The following is a 16313-nucleotide window of genomic DNA, read 5'->3' on the forward strand; positions in this document are numbered from 1 at the left end:
AACAGAGGCGAAAACATAACCTCCTCAAACAAAGTTGGCGAAAGTAACTAAAACAATCGGAGAAATTAATCCAAGGTCCACATTCGAGCCTCCATTTTAGTTACCATCTACTATGGTTTTGGCTGCTCTGTTTAGCCCCTATATGTGAATGTATGTGTGTATGCAGTGCACTGGTGTCTCAGTGCTTCACGGATGGACTTAGAATCAGTCACACCATTGAGCAGGATAAAGCAGAGCCTGATGATGAATGAATGAATGAATGAAATATAATTCCATTGAGTTCTTTCTATGTGTGATGAACGGGAGTCAGTTAAACTTGGTTATTTCCATGCAGCCTGTACTGTGTGGGGGATATTTCTCATCATGTCAATGTTGAAGACTTTTATTCATTCCTAGACCGTGAGACTTGTGTTCTTCTTGTGAAAGCTCTCAGTAAATAAAGCCGTCAGCTCCTCAGTAAAGCAGTAACAGAGGTCGTATTTGATACACATCTGTAGCTTCAGGCTAACACTGGCAGCTTCACTGTACAGCAGTGTGTACATCCGTGCTGTGACACATAACTGTATCAGCTCGGCTTTGTGTTGAACTGTGAATGGCACATTGTCTCGCCGCTGGTTTAGACGGATTTGCGCAATCAGAACGCTTTATTTCTCTGATTGATTACGGTATTGTTTAGTGCAAGGGAAAGTGTGTTGGGGTATAAAGGGACGTTTATGGATATGAATTAATGGTTATTTGTGTTGTGTGTGTGTGTGTGTGTGTGTGTGTGTGTGTGTGTGAGAGAGAGAGAGAGAGAGAGAGAGAGAGAAAGAGGGTTTGTTTGTTAGAACTTGTATGTGTGGATGTGTATCAGGATGCTTGCAGTAGAGTGGGAGTCTCTGTGTAGGCTGGTCAGTCAGTATGACTGATAGGGATTCCCTGCTGTTTATATATATATATATATACACACACACACACACACCATCTCTTCTCTAACCCCTGCTGTCACAGCACTGCTCTGTAACTCAGGCAGCTTCATGCCACACTCCTCCCTCGCTATCATTCCCTCGTTCCTCTTCTCGATAATACAGTATATTATTATTATTATTATTATTATTATTATTATTTCCCTGTGCGTTTATTTGAGTCCGTTCATAAGAAATTATCTATATTGCTGTTTTTAATTTTAAACCTGTTTCAGCTTCCTTCTCTCTCTCATAACTCATGGAGACAGACACACACACACACACACACACACACACACACACACACACACACACACACACACACACACACGGAGCTTAGCTCTCTTAGCTCATTGAAATTCCTTGCTCTTTCCACTCTAAATATATCCAGTCTGAGTTGTTGCACTGAGTACTGTGGCAGAGTTTAGAGACTGTTGTGTAGCTTCAGGCTTCCAGCTGGTGTGTCTTTCATTTTGAAATATGCAAGTCAGACACGCAGGCACGTCTAAGACAAAGTAATGTGGCATGGCGAATTCCCAAAAGCCCATCTCTCAGAAGGCACAGAGCTTTTTTTTTTTTTTTACTGTGACATGGCTATTTTAAGCTGCTATGAGCGGATGAAAGGATCTGCAGGGGCAGATATGGATGAGCTCAGATCCCCTGTGTGCGTGCGTGTGTGTGTCAGGAACAGAAGTACGGCACATCTTGTGCCTTGTAATCTGCCATCGTAGCACCACAGTGAAGTGCTCTCAATGAGTCAGCAGACATTTAAATAGACAAACTCTGTTATTTAGCGCCGAGCTGTAAAAGTGAAACATCCTGTTTGACACCTTTTTTTTTTCTTTTTTTTTATAGATGCTAGTTTTGGCAGTTAAACTCAAAGCTGCTTTAATAAAGAGCTCCAGACATCGCTTCATTCTCTGCTCTATTAATCAGCTTTAATAAGTTTTGAGGTGCTGATAGAGGTGACTGTGTTATTAAAAGGATACCTGTGAGTTACTTGATTTATTAAGCACCTTCCTTAATACAAGAGTGTTTGTCTCATGTTGAACAGCTGATCTCTGAGATCATTTTTTAGATTCTCGAGTGCTTGCTGTAGGCCTGGGTCTGTGCACCCACTTCTTTTTTATGATACAGGGGTATTACAGTACATGTTCACAACCAATTTTTAAAAAAAGAAATCAAGACTAGTTTCAGTGTATTATGGAACAAATTAAGGCCCGGTCCCACAATACCGATAACTATAACGATAACTATAAATAAATCGGTCCCCTGTAGTTTATGTGGTCACACCAGACCGATAACGATATCTATAGCCCAGGCCTGGGTTTATCCTTATCGTTATCTGTGAGATTGCTTCTGGAGCCATTTTCCAGGCCTGGACCTGATCCGATAAAACGTCTGACCAATCAGGTAATTGTTTACACGTGACATTATCTGAGCACGTGCTATTTTTCCCCGGGCATCTTTGTACATCCTTGTTATATCATGAAGTCACGGAATACGGATTCATGGAGAATAAAAATATAATACAAAGCACGGATCTTTTATTCACAGATATGTGATTTTCCATGAAATATCAATAGTAAATTAATAAACATAAATGCAGGTAAGATTTTAATTACGAACTTGGGCAGTCCGAACATTTAATTGTTTTTGACGACTTAATTTTTTTATCCGTGATACAACATCTGTGTGAAATCGGTAACCAATCTGTAATATACTGAAACGTCCATGACCAATCCGTAAATTATTAGCATCCGTGATGCATCCGTATTAAAATCCGTAACCACTCTGTATTTTGTATCCTTTTTACGTCCGCCAAGGAGGTTATGTTTTCGGTAGCGTTGGTTTGTTTGTTTGTTGGTTTGTCTGTTAGCAACATTACGGAAAAGTTATGAACGGATTGCTCTGAAATTTTTTCCAGAGGTGTGACTGGGCACAAGTAACAATCCATTAAATTTTGGCGGTGATCCGGATCACCTTCTGGATCCCGGATTTTTTTCAAGGATTCTTGGCGGAGGTCTGCGCTCTCCGAGTGCTTTTCTAGTTTATTATATTTCCGTAATCCGTGACCTATCCGTGTTATATCAACCACCGGAGCGTGTGCATGGGTTGTTTTGAAGTCCAAGCTGTACAGTACGACCCGGAATAACGTGCTACTACTTGGAAAAACTTCCATGGCTATTCCTAAGCTGCATGTATTTATTAGCCTGAGTGTCAGGACCAAGCGATATTATAGTGGGGATTATAGTTGTGGTGTGACTGCTCCAGACTGGAACTAAACTCAGGCAGAGGGATAGTCATAGCTGGAGTTATAGGTGTAGTTATAGTTATTGGTGTTTTGGGACCGGGCCCTAAGGCATAAAACAAATGTTTTTGAAAATAATCATCAATAATCATTGTAGTGTGCTGCATCCTGACACAAAGACGAGTTACTATACCCTATAGCGACATGTCCCAAAGTGTTTTATTTCTTAAAGAGCGACATGCTTTTCTTGACATATTTTCATCATGATATTTAATGTTGTGGAACATCCATGAAACAATTTAAATCACTTTTGTTAAAACATATAAATATGTTCATTCCTTCACCAGCCTCTTTTCTTTCTCTTGAAGATAATAAGACAAAACATTATCAATGAAGGGCAGCACGGTGGTGTAGTGGTTAGCGCTGTCGCCTCACAGCAAGAAGGTCCGGGTTCGAGCCCCGTGGCCGGTGAGGGCCTTTCTGTGTGGAGTTTGCATGTTCTCCCCGTGTCCGCGTGGGTTTCCTCCGGGTGCTCCGGTTTCCCCCACAGTCCAAAGACATGCAGGTTAGGTTAACTGGTGACTCTAAATTGAGCGTAGGTGTGAATGTGAGTGTGAATGGTTGTCTGTGTCTGTGTGTCAGCCCTGTGATGACCTGGCGACTTGTCCAGGGTGTACCCCGCCTTTCGCCCGTAGTCAGCTGGGATAGGCTCCAGCTTGCCTGCGACCCTGTAGAACAGGATAAAGCGGCTACAGATAATGAGATGAGATGATCAATGAAAAGGCCTCATCCTCTGACTCTGAGCTCTGTCCGTAGACTTTTAGAGATACAGGTTTATTCCTGATTGTTACGAAGTGCTGACACTGGAGACTCCTTCCAAAAATGTAAAATAAAGTTGAACATGAAGAAATAATAGTATCAAGTAAGATTAAATCAAGCATGCATCACTTCAAACAACCATCTCAAATAAAAACTAGAAGGGCACACAGTAGAGTGCATACCTCCAACCAAGCCACATGTTATTAGCTGATCTGACTATAAGGCTGATGAGCTGTTGCCATGGCATGGCATCCGTCGTCCACAATTCAGTTAAATCATATCTCCTCCGTCAGCTCTCAACAGATTTCTGTTCCGATTGTTTTGTTTGAAAGAACTCATCACTCCGCACAAAACTTGGTCGTTGTTTTGTCAAATTTTTTGCTAACGAGTTAGTAATTAGGCCAAATTTACACATTTTCCAGGCCTCTCACTAGAATTGTATCTCCTCTCTCATTTCTCACCCGATTCCATTCTGATCGATGTTTTGGGTCGATCTTCCCTCGGGGAACAAAACTTGGTCATTCGTTTGTTGATTTTCTTGTTGTAAACAATTTGTTTACAACTTTGTTTATTTTCAGTTAAATCATGTCTCCACCCTCAGTTCTCAATAGATTTCAGTGATGATTGTTTTATTTGAAAGAACTAGACCTTCTGCACAAAACTTGGTCATTGCATCGTCAAATTTTTGCTAACAAAAAGCTAATTACGTCAACTTAACAAGTTTTTGGACTTCTTGTTAGAATTGTGTCTCCTCTCTCATTTCTCACCCGATTCCAGTTCTGATCGATGTTTTGGGTCGATCTTCCCTCGGGGAACAAAACTTGGTCATTCGTTTGTTGATTTTCTTGTTGTAAACAATTTGTTTACAACTTGGTTTATTTTCAGTTAAATTGTGTCTCCTCCCTCAGTTCTCAATAGATTTCAGTTCTGATTGTTTTATTTGAAAGAACTAGACCTTCTGCACAACACTTGGTCATTGTATTGTCAGTTTTTTGCGAACAAATTAGTCATTAGGTCAACTTCACACATTTACTTCTGACTAGAATTGTATCTCCTCTCTTATTTATTACGCAAATTCAATTCTGATCGATGTTTTGGGTCGATCTTCACTTGGGGAACAAAATTCAGTCCTTTGTTGATTTTCCTGTTGTAAACAATTTGTTATGGAGGTTGATCCTCTCTCACATCGTCACATTTCAGTTCTGTTTGATGTTTTGGTCGTCTTGATGGCAGGCCAGATGAGTTACTACGTCCTTGACGTTTTGGTCAACATCAAAATCAATCACTTGAACCTAGGGTAATACTAAAGCTGTACACCAAATTTCATCAAAATCTGTTCAGTATTTTTTGAGTTACATTGGGAACAGACAGACAAACAAACAAACGGGGGTGAAAACAACCTCTTCCAACAAAATTGGCAGAGGTAATAAATAAATCCAAAGTCATAAACAGTCAAGGGCGGCACGGTGGTGTAGTGGTTAGCGCTGTCACCTCACAGCAAGAAGGTCCGGGTTCGAGCCCCATGGCCGGCGAGGACCTTTCTGTGTGGAGTTTGCATGTTCTCCCCGTGTCCGCGTGGGTTTCCTCCGGGTGCTCCGGTTTCCCCCACAGTCCAAAGACATGCAGGTTAGGTTAACTGGTGACTCTAAATTGACCGTAGGTGTGAATGTGAGTGTGAATGGTTGTCTGTGTCTATCTGTCAGCCCTGTGATGACCTGGTGACTTGTCCAGGGTGTACCCCGCCTTTCGCTCGTAGTCAGTTGGGATAGGCTCCAGCTTGCCTGCGACCCTGTCGAACGGGATAAAGCTGCTAGAGATAATGAGATGAGATGAGATAAACAGTCAAATAAAGCAGTCTTGATCAAACCTGTACATCATTGGAAATTCAGAAAAAAACTTATATCCGTATGGATATTCTGTTATGAAGACACTATGGTTGGACTATGGTCCGATGTCTTTCGGCATTTCCTTTATTATTTTCTAAACATAAAAAGAAAGAAAAAAATTAATGCCTAGAATTTTTTTTTTTTTTGCAAAGATCCTGATTGTTTTGTGAGGAAAGGCCAAGAATATTAAAGCCTGCTCCAGTACAAGTCAGATTGTGTGTCTGTTTGTTTCAAAGCAAATGATGTACATGGATCTCTAAAAAGGCAGTTCTTCTCCATTTGTCATAAGGTAGCAAAGTGCATTTGCTCGTTGGGGGAAAGTGTGTGATGGGGCATAAATTCAGGCATGCTGAGCTGGACGTGGGATTTAGTTACTGTCAGCCAAGTGAATTTGAATAGTGTTCCATATGTGTGCTAATTGAAACCAGACATATTCCAATGCACTCGATCCCACAGTGAAACTGCAGCAGGTTCACACTTATTTTTTTGTTGCCAAACTCTAGAATTAAGAATGATGGCCATTTGGAGAGTTGTTGTATACCAAAGGCAGTGTGTGTAATGTAATATATTATACATATGTATACAGTGCAGTGCAAAAGCCTTAGGCACATGTAAAGAAATGCTGTAGACCAATAATGGCTTAAAGATAATAAAATTAAACGTTTCAACATTAAAAAAATACTATAAACAGCAGTAAGCTATAATAAATGAAACAAAGTCAGTATTTGGTCTGAGACGACCCTTTGCTTTAAAAAAAAAAATAGTAGTCTCAGGTACAATGACTGCAAACTTATAAGGAAATGAGCTGTAGGTTTTACTGAGCATCTTACAGAACCAGCCACAGTTCTTCTGGACACTTTGTCACACTCGCTTCTTCATTTTGCACCAAAACCCAGCAGCCTTCGTTATGTTTTCTTTTTTTAATCTGAAAAGTGCTCTCTTATGTAATATGTTGCTCAGATACAAAAAAAAAAATCTGTAACATTTAATTTTGTGCTGGAAAACGAACGTTTGGACTCTAAAATGTTTTTGTACTGACTCGATAATGTAGAGAAATCTATCACAGAGTTTATATGAAAAAAATAGGGTGCGTAAGACTTTTGCACAGTGCTGTGTACCTGCACTGTCGGATCCGGTTCACTGGTGGTAACATAAAATCCAGATCATAAATCTGATCCTATTTTATTTATAGCAGGCGTGAGTGGGCACGTTCAGATAGAGAGGTGGTATTAGATATGCAGAGCTGCTGATGTGCCATGGCTGACACATTTTAAAGCAAGGACAGGACTGAATAATTATTCGTGAATGTTGTGCCATTCACATAACAAAATGGGCCGAGAGTATGATTGAGCGTGACTCTGTCTGTTCTTCGCTTTCCCTTTTTCACAGGTATTATTTGTTCTATTGAAAGGTGTAATATTTAAATGGATGGCTGTTTTTTTTTTTTGTAATGCAATCAGGATTCATGACAAGTTTCAGTGTGAATGCTGTGGCTAAACACTACTGAGGATCAGGCTTGAGTTCTTGAGCCTTTTTATTACCTGAAACCCACAAAAGAATACCAGATGGCTGTCATCTGTTTAATACTCTGCAGGCAGAGGAGATGTGTATCAAAGTGAATAATTTAAGACTGATTTGAACTTTTAAGTTTTTTAGATTGTATTGGGTGATGTAAGAGGACTGGAATGGTACTATACTTTCATATTATGTCATTTTGATATTTGTTTCCTACATATACAGTCCTTTAAAGGGATCTTCCAGCAGATTTATTCTCAAACTTATTTCAAGTAAAAGTAGTCGCAGATTTCAAAAATCAAATTTCAGTTTCGGAGACCAAATAGTGTTCAAGAAAAATGAATTTTCTTTCAAATGCCAGATGGGCTTCTTGCGGTGCTGACGTATGCGATGACATCAGGTAGCGATCGCTTGGAGCAACTTTTGATCCGCACTCGTCTTTTCCTTTCTTTTCGCTCATCCCTTTTTCCCCATTTGCTTCTATTCATTTTTCCACCATTCAAATGAATGGAATTTCGGGAGGAAAAACTTTGTCATGTCACGCTGCGCTTCGCACTCTAAAATCTCTGTTTAAATCATGCCACACTCTCTGTTCATCTACCCAGCACCAAATGTAGATCATGTAAAAAAAGATTTTAGGCCGCGAAGTGTTGCGCTGCAAGTTGAGCCATTTTAAACCGAGATTTTAGAGCGCACAGCTATACACACAATACACACACTTTGCCACACACATTTTCTGTAGATCATGTGAAAAAAAGGTTTCGTAGCGCGAGGTCTCATGTCTGATCCAGTTTCTGTTGGTGACCCTCTACTACAGCTGTGCAAGCACACTTTTAATTTTCTCTGTGGAAATGCAGTCTAGTTCCAGCTTGTGCTATTTTTAGCATCAGTGTGGCATTTATATGACTGATAAAACTGATAAATTCAGTAAAAATACTTGTAAAACTAGCAAAAATACGGTGTAAACATAGAATATAAACAGCTGAGGTGCTCCAAGCGACCACTACCTGACGTCATCACATACGTCACTATTGCAGGAAGCCCATCTGGTATTTTAACGTAAATTCATTTTTCTCTAACACTACTTGGTCTCCGAAACTGAAAGTTTGATTTTTGAAATCTGCGACTACTTTTACTTCAAATAAGTTTGAGAGTACATCTGCTAGAGGATCCCTGTAAGACACACTATAGGAAAATATTATAGGAAAATAATCCATGCCAGGGTGACATATGTTACCGCACTGAAGTGCATTATTTCTTATAACAACATGTGCCAAAGTGTTTTATTTCTTTTATAACATACAGTAACAGTTTGCCAAGGATTATAATTGTATTTTTCAATGAACGTGTCATGCTTTTCCTCTTTTTCTAGTTACATGCAGTGGAATGACTATGACACAGATTAGTTCCTATTATCACTTAAGTGTTTTTGCTTGAGTCCTTCCCTTACCACCCTCTCTATTTTCTCTGTCTTAAAGACAAAATAGCACATCTTACCCATAAACCAAGAAAGCTCAAATTCCTCCTGAAGACTTTCCAGTAGCGGAAAACTTACTGTTCTAACACTAGAGACTCCTTCCATAAATGCTCAACAAACGTATCGTAACAGAAAACTTCATCATATCGATGAATATACATTTTTCCTTCATCAAGTACCTGTGAATGAGTTGTATAGAAATTATACTAGAACAAGTACACAGAATGTGAGCTGGACAGATAAAATGAAGAATGAAAAACTATGAGAAATAACCAACCAACAACCAATAGAGACACAAATCCAGAAGAAGAAGTGGAGCCGGATAGGACGTACACTCAGGAAGCTGCCAAACAACACCAGTAAGCAAGATTTAATATGGAACTCACAAGGAAAAAGGAAAAGAGGTCGTCCCAAAAACACCTGGAGAAGAGCAGTTGAAGGCGAAATGGGAGCCAGGAGCTATTCATGGTCAACATTCGAGAAAACTGCACAAAGTAGAACGAGACAGAAAACTCTTGTTGGTGGCCTATGCTCCTAGGGAGCTAAGGGCTTAATATAAATATAAGTATACAGAAACCTGCGATCTGAATTACTGCTGGAAATCCTGTCCAAGCTGCTGTTATAGAAACTGTTCAACACCTTCTGACCAATCATATCTGAGAATTCCATCATGCTGTCATATAATTATAATTGATACCACTATTGATTGTCTGACAGTTCCTGCATCAACTCCTTACATCTGGACACCTTTAGAGTAGATCTAGTTAAAAGTGTCACCACTGTTCTAAACCAGTGCTCATGATTTCCTGTTCTGTTATGCCCAAGTCAGACAGCAGGCCGCAACTAGTTTTCAACTACTTGCGTCTACCTGTGATAACAAAATCGCAGGTAGACGCAAGACTGGTCTTGCGTCGACACACAACGATGCAGGTAATGGCAGAGTGTTGCAGAGGGTCTTTAATAGAGGCAGGTTGACGCAAGTGGTTCACGATCTGTTCGCATTTCAGCTGCGATTCGCTTCCAGTCGGTGCAAATAGCAGATTGACGCATGTAGAGGCAGGTGGTCGAGCAACGTTTGAGCGACCAATCGCAGGTTGAAGCAGGTAGTGGCAGCTAGACGCAGGCTGACGCAGGGGAAGACAAGTCTTTAGAGATGGCTGCGATGCATCGCAGGTACACGAATACTGCACCTGCAAATAGTTTACAACAACCTGCAAGCAGTTTTATGGCCTTATATTTTTTTAAAGGTTTTCTGTGCGCTGCGTCAACCTGCGTCTAGCTACGTCTGCTTCCGACTGGTTGATTCAGCTTAAAAACTCTGCGTCTTGCAATACGACAGAGAGACAGAGCCCTATGTACAAAATATATTATCAAGACCACGTCGAAGTGCCTTTGCTAAATTCAGATGTGGAGTTGCTCCTTTAGCAATAGAAACTGGTAGATATACAAACACCCCAGTGGACAGACATTATTGTACAGTATGTAATAATGGCTCCATTGAATCAGAAGCCCATGTTCTTTTACACTGTGACATCTATGTGGACATTCGTGATGAATTATTTCATACATTATCTAAGTATATTGTTAATTTTAATGATTTTGATGATACAAATAAATTGTGTGTAATTTTATCTGGTAAATATTGCATCAACGAATGTGCCAAAGCCTGCTACCTTATTCTAAATAGAAGATTGTTTTTTACAAGTTCCAATTTATAAAACAACTGTTTGTGCTTTGTCTCCTTGGTACCATATTGTACGTTTTTATATAATTTTTTTAAATGATTTTTTTAGTTGGTGTCTCACAACTCTTTTTGAGTGGTCCCTAACACTTTTTATTTTTGTCAAAGGGAGGGGGGTAATTTGACTGAATTTTGTATTTATATACCTCTGTATTGTATTTTTATTGTGTGTTGTGGAGTGACACTGAAATAAAGTATATCTATCTATCTACCGTATTTTCTGGACTATAGAGCGCACCTGTATATAAGCCGCATCCGCTCTATTTTTTAAAAAAAATTAAAAAAAAAGATATACAAGCCGCACCGGGCTATAAGCCGCAGATATCTATGTTGAAAAATTAGATATTTACTGCATGTACAGAGCGATTTTGTACTGTAAATGTACATGTATGTACCTGAACAGATTCTTTCCGAACAGTGCCTTTTAACACGGCAGCAACTTTGCTGATTAAAACGGAACAGAACCAAGAGAAAATAACCGGTATTTATTTACCTTCATTTCTCCTGTGTTTGAAACCACAAGTCACTTTAATCATCTTCGCTGGATTTGAAAATAATTACCAGTTAGTAATTTGTCGTGCGTGTTCTATCTGCTAAAGATCTGCTAATTCTTCTTTGCATTGATTTTTCGTCTATCTTATTTTTGATTCTACTTCTGGTTAGAGCGCCCCTAGCGGTGGAAGAAAAATCCACAGAATAGCCGCACCTTTGTATAAGCCGCATGGTTCAAAACCTAGGAAAAAAGTAGCGGCTTATAGTCCAGAAAATACGGTATCTATCTATCTATCTATCTATCTACATCTGACCACAACGAAGGATTTGATGCAAAACGCCTGCGTCCACCTGCGATCAGTCGCCACCCGACCGATCACAGGTCACAGCATGTGTCTTTCTGCTGTCTGACCTCGGCATAACCATGACATGAAGTTATGGTGTGAATAATATGAGGCTAGATCTGTATTTATGCTTTGTTAATATGCAGCTGTATGAAAAAAATGAAAATAAATAGCATGGATTTGAACATGAGTTTTAATTAGTTGGGGATAGGGGACTGTGGATGTCAGGGACTAGGACGTTAACTATATACAATAACAATGAGTTGAGTATGTTATATAATCCTGTTATCACAAAAACAATTTTAAATGCTGGTAAGTAGCCATGGTATGCAAGTAAGATAATTCCTCCCCACTGTCTGAAAATAACAATTGATGTGCTGAAGTGTGTGCGTTTTTTTTCTTTTTAATCTTTTATCTTTTATCAGAATATTTCGTAAAAGAATGGATATGTCATTGCTGAAGACATAACATTTCCGCATGCTAGGACTCCAGATTAGGAAAATAAAGAGCTGCTGAGATGCCACAAGCTGTGCATTTAATCATCACAGTGACAAAAATCCAAAGCAAGCTCTTTGCTGGATGCAGAATGCAGGATATTTTTTGCACATTCAAATGTCTCTAAAACCTACGGAGCCCTGGAAGGGACATGAAAGGGAAAAAAAAAAGATGAACTTTGCAAGATCTCACAAAAGGTATTGCAAAATCTTGCAAAGGTTTTCTTTGAGCTCAATGTACTTCCAGGTCAGTTCAGCAGATTTGTGACAGACATGTCCCCTTGCACTAAGTACTTAGATTCAGATTTCTGTCTCTTCTGGGAAAGCTGTGCCATTCCCAAATACTCATCTCATCTCATCTCATTATCTCTAGCCGCTTTATCCTGTTCTACAGGGTCGCAGGCAAGCTGGAGCCTATCCCAGCTGACTACGGGCGAAAGGCGGGGTACACCCTGGACAAGTCGCCAGGTCATCACAGGGCTGACACATAGACACAGACAACCATTCACACTCACATTCACACCTACGGTCAATTTAGAGTCACCAGTTAACCTAACCTGCATGTCTTTGGACTGTGGGGGAAACCGGAGCACCCGGAGGAAACCCACGCAGACACGGGGAGAACATGCAAACTCCACACAGAAAGGCCCTCGCCGGCCCCGGGGCTCGAACCCAGGACCTTCTTGCTGTGAGGCGACAGCACTAACCACTACACCACCGTGTGTGTGTGTATATACACTATATTGCCAAAAGTATTTGCTCACCCATCCAAATTATCGGAATCAGGTGTTCCAATCACTTCCATGGCCACAGGTGTATAAAATCAAGCACCTAGGCATGCAGACTGTTTTTACAGTTTGGAGCTGGCCCCTTCCTCTTCCAACATGACTGTGCACCAGTGCACAAAGCAAGGTCCATAAAGACATGGATGACAGAGTCTGGTGTGGATGAACTCGACTGGCCTGCACAGAGTCCTGACCTCAACCCGATAGAACACCTTTGGGATGAATTAGAGCGGAGACCGAGAGCCAGGCCTTCTCGTCCAACATCAGTGTGTGACCTCACAAATGCGCTTCTGGTAGAATGGTCAAAAATTCCCATAAACACACTCCTAAACCTTGTGGACAGCCTTCCCAGAAGAGTTGAAGCTGTTCTAGCTGCAAAGGGTGGACCGACGTCATATTGAACCCTATGGATTAGGAATGGGATATCACTTAAAGGGATAGTTCGGGATTTTTGACATGAATCTGTATGGCATCCCCATCAATAGTGTTGTGCAAACACACTGACTTACCCCTGACAGCATCCTGTGAGTCCAGTTCTTGTCCAGTTTTGGTCCAGACGAAAGTAGTCCGGCAAGTTTGTTGGGGTCACGAAAGTAAAACGTTTTTCGTCTCAAAACAGTATGTGTTCAAAAGAGTGATATATTTGCATCACAAAACCGTTGCCAAATAAAAAGTCAGACCTCGAAATCGCTTGGCACTATTTTCTCTCCCTTCTTATCACTGCGCGCTGCCGCCAGGTGACAGCGAAACGCAGACCCACTAAGCTGGTGGGAGACCAAGGCTGCACTCTATCCACGGCTTACACACGTCATGGCACGGAGGATGTGTACAGTGGCAGCATCTGTCCCCCCAGAGAGGATCTTTTCAAAAGCAGGACAGATTATAACTGAGAGGAGAAATAGAATCAGAATTAACTAGTTAATTGCAGCAGTTAAAGGAATAGGTAGGAAAAGGAAGGCGCAAAGACACCGCGCAGCGCCTGAAAACGGGTTTTCAGGCGCTGCGCACCCGTTTTCAGGCGCTGCGCGGTGTCTTTGCGCCTGCAGCGGTGCTTTGTCTGTGCTGTGGCTGAAAATAGTTCCAGATATAAATTGGTCTAGTAAATCCCTTTGTGTTAATTTGCATTGATATGTGTACTCGATGTGAATGTGCAAGTCATGAGAAATAATTATAAAAAATCTTGAGTTATTTAATTCACTTTTGCAACGACAATGCTAGCTGGACACGCCGGATTACAGCGACTACGCTAAGCTAAGCTAACCTGGGCGTTTATAGATCAGGACAATGGCTGGGTCGGCTACAAAACGCTTTGGCTCACTCATCCAACTCTAAGGACTGCAGGGACTGACTCAATTTCATCTGGGGGTGGCGTACTCCTTTAAATCAAAAATAAAATCTCAGGAGCCGAAAGAGCCGGCTCCTTATAGTAAGAAGAGCCAAAAGAGCCGGCTCCCGAAAAAGAGCCGAAATTCCCATCACTAAAACAATGAATGAAACAGCCGTGGCTGTCACCTGGCGGCAGCGCGCAGTGATAAGAAGGGAGAGAAAATAGTGCCAAGCGATTTCGAGGTCTGACTTTTTATTTGGCAACGGTTTTGTGATGCAAATATATCACTCTTTTGAACACATACTGTTTTGAGACGAAAAACGTTTTACTTTCGTGACCCCAACAAACTTGCCGGACTACTTTCGTCTGGACCAAAACTGGACAAGAACTGGACTCACAGGATGCTGTCAGGGGTAAGTCAGTGTGTTTGCACGACACTATTGATGGGGATGCCATACAGATTCATGTCAAAAATCCCGAACTATCCCTTTAAGCTCATATGTGAGTCAAGGCAGGTGAACGAATACTTTTGGCAATATAGATAGATAGATAGATAGATAGATAGATAGATAGATAGATAGATAGATAGATAGATAGATAGATAGATAGATAGATAGAAAGAAAAAAATTAGGTATTTCTGGGTCAGTTCAGCAACATGGAAACAGGGCTATATGGAGGATAAATGCACATACAGTACATGCCTTTTTCGTACCTACATTTCTGAAATGGTGTGTACGCCCCTTTAAATAGAGTTTATGAAACTTTAAAATGTACTTCTGTTAGAGTTTCCTATTGTTTTAACACCACAATCCATAGTATAGTCATAATTGCACTCCATTATTGGCATTTATGGTATCTAAATACTGTGTGACCAATCATATTGTCTCTTGCTGGAGCGTATGCACTGATGTCACTGTATGTAGAAGTCACCCAGTGGTCGTGTTAGCATTCAGCTCGAATGCTACAAAAACAGCATGTACAAAATGGATTTCATGTCTTTTGAGGCTAATCTCAAAATTCTCGGAACCTCTCCCACTGGTGTGCGTGCTCGATTACTGCAGTGTCCACGTTAACCCTGAAGACATTGACCTAAATGAAAAAAGTACATCTTTTTTCCCCTCCGTGCCCTTTCCAGGGCTCAGTAAAAACAGACACTTTACTACTTAACTGGGAATTTAGTGCTTAATCTTTCTCAGCTTCTCAACTCTGAGCTTGCATTGACTAATCTACTCTCTCTCTCTCTCTCTCTCTCTCTCTCTCTCTCTCTCTCTCTCTCTCTCTCTCTCTCTCAGGAATAGATAACCTGTATGAGAGAGCTCTGTACATTCGTAAGATCCTCCTCACAGTCCCCAGATCTGTCCTCATAGTCATGCGCTACCTGTTTGCGTTCCTCAACCAGTAAGTCTGAATACACACACTCATGACTTTACACCCAGCACCCACAAGGGGACATCTTTTAGAAATAGCATTATGTGGTTGAGTTAGTAAATGCCTTCCATAATACTCACGCCATCTACTACCCTCTCCAAAAACTGCTTCTTGTGTTCCTCATTGCTTTTGTGCATTTGCAGTCTGTCCCAGTACAGTGATGAGAACATGATGGACCCCTACAACCTGGCCATTTGTTTCGGCCCCACCCTCATGCCCACCCCTGACACCCAGGACCAGGTGTCCTGCCAAGCCCACGTCAATGAGGTCATCAAGACCATCATTATCCACCACGAGACCATCTTTCCTGATACTAAGGAGCTAGACGGTCCTGTGTACGAGAAATGCATGGCTGGAGGAGACTACTGGTGAGAGACGTGGGCTCAGTACATCTGTTCACTTGGCATAGGAAAGACGGCACGAGTGCTACTGATGGAGAGCAGCATGGTGTAGAGGTTTAGATTGGTTTTTGATTTGTGTGTTGTGTGTGGGGTATGAAATATCAGCTTTAATACATTCAACAGAAGTTAAAGTGTGTTTTTAGGATTGAGGGAGTTTGAAACAAGCTCAGAGTCAGGGGCCTTTGTAAGAACTAGTTTGAGGAGTATGTGAAAGAGAGAGAGAGAGAGAGGAGAAACTCAGCAGGCCGTGTGCTCCAAAGTCTGTGTAGATAATTCAATGAAATGATGAGGTGTCTGTAGTAAGAGCTTTTGATGGGACAAGATGCTTTTGTCGTGAGCAGCTCAGCAAGGCTGCTTCAGCTCGGGGAGACACACGAAAGCCTTCCTGAAAATTACAGTCATTAAGGT

At 41.0% G+C, this 16313-nt stretch overlaps 1 protein-coding gene across 5 annotated transcripts in view; it reads left to right on the forward strand.

Moving 5' to 3' along the window:
• srgap1a (SLIT-ROBO Rho GTPase activating protein 1a) overlaps positions 1-16313 on the forward strand; it is a 287015-nt gene that overhangs the window by 219984 nt on the left and 50718 nt on the right. For all 5 annotated transcript variants that reach the window (XM_060923667.1, XM_060923668.1, XM_060923664.1 and 2 more), the window contains exons 16-17: positions 15369-15474; positions 15648-15872. In XM_060923667.1, the coding sequence (XP_060779650.1) occupies positions 15369-15474; positions 15648-15872 (331 nt within the window). The remainder of the gene's footprint in view (positions 1-15368; positions 15475-15647; positions 15873-16313) is intronic.

This window comes from Neoarius graeffei, chromosome 6 (assembly GCF_027579695.1).
Source record: "Neoarius graeffei isolate fNeoGra1 chromosome 6, fNeoGra1.pri, whole genome shotgun sequence".
Taxonomy (NCBI): Eukaryota; Metazoa; Chordata; class Actinopteri; order Siluriformes; family Ariidae; genus Neoarius; species Neoarius graeffei.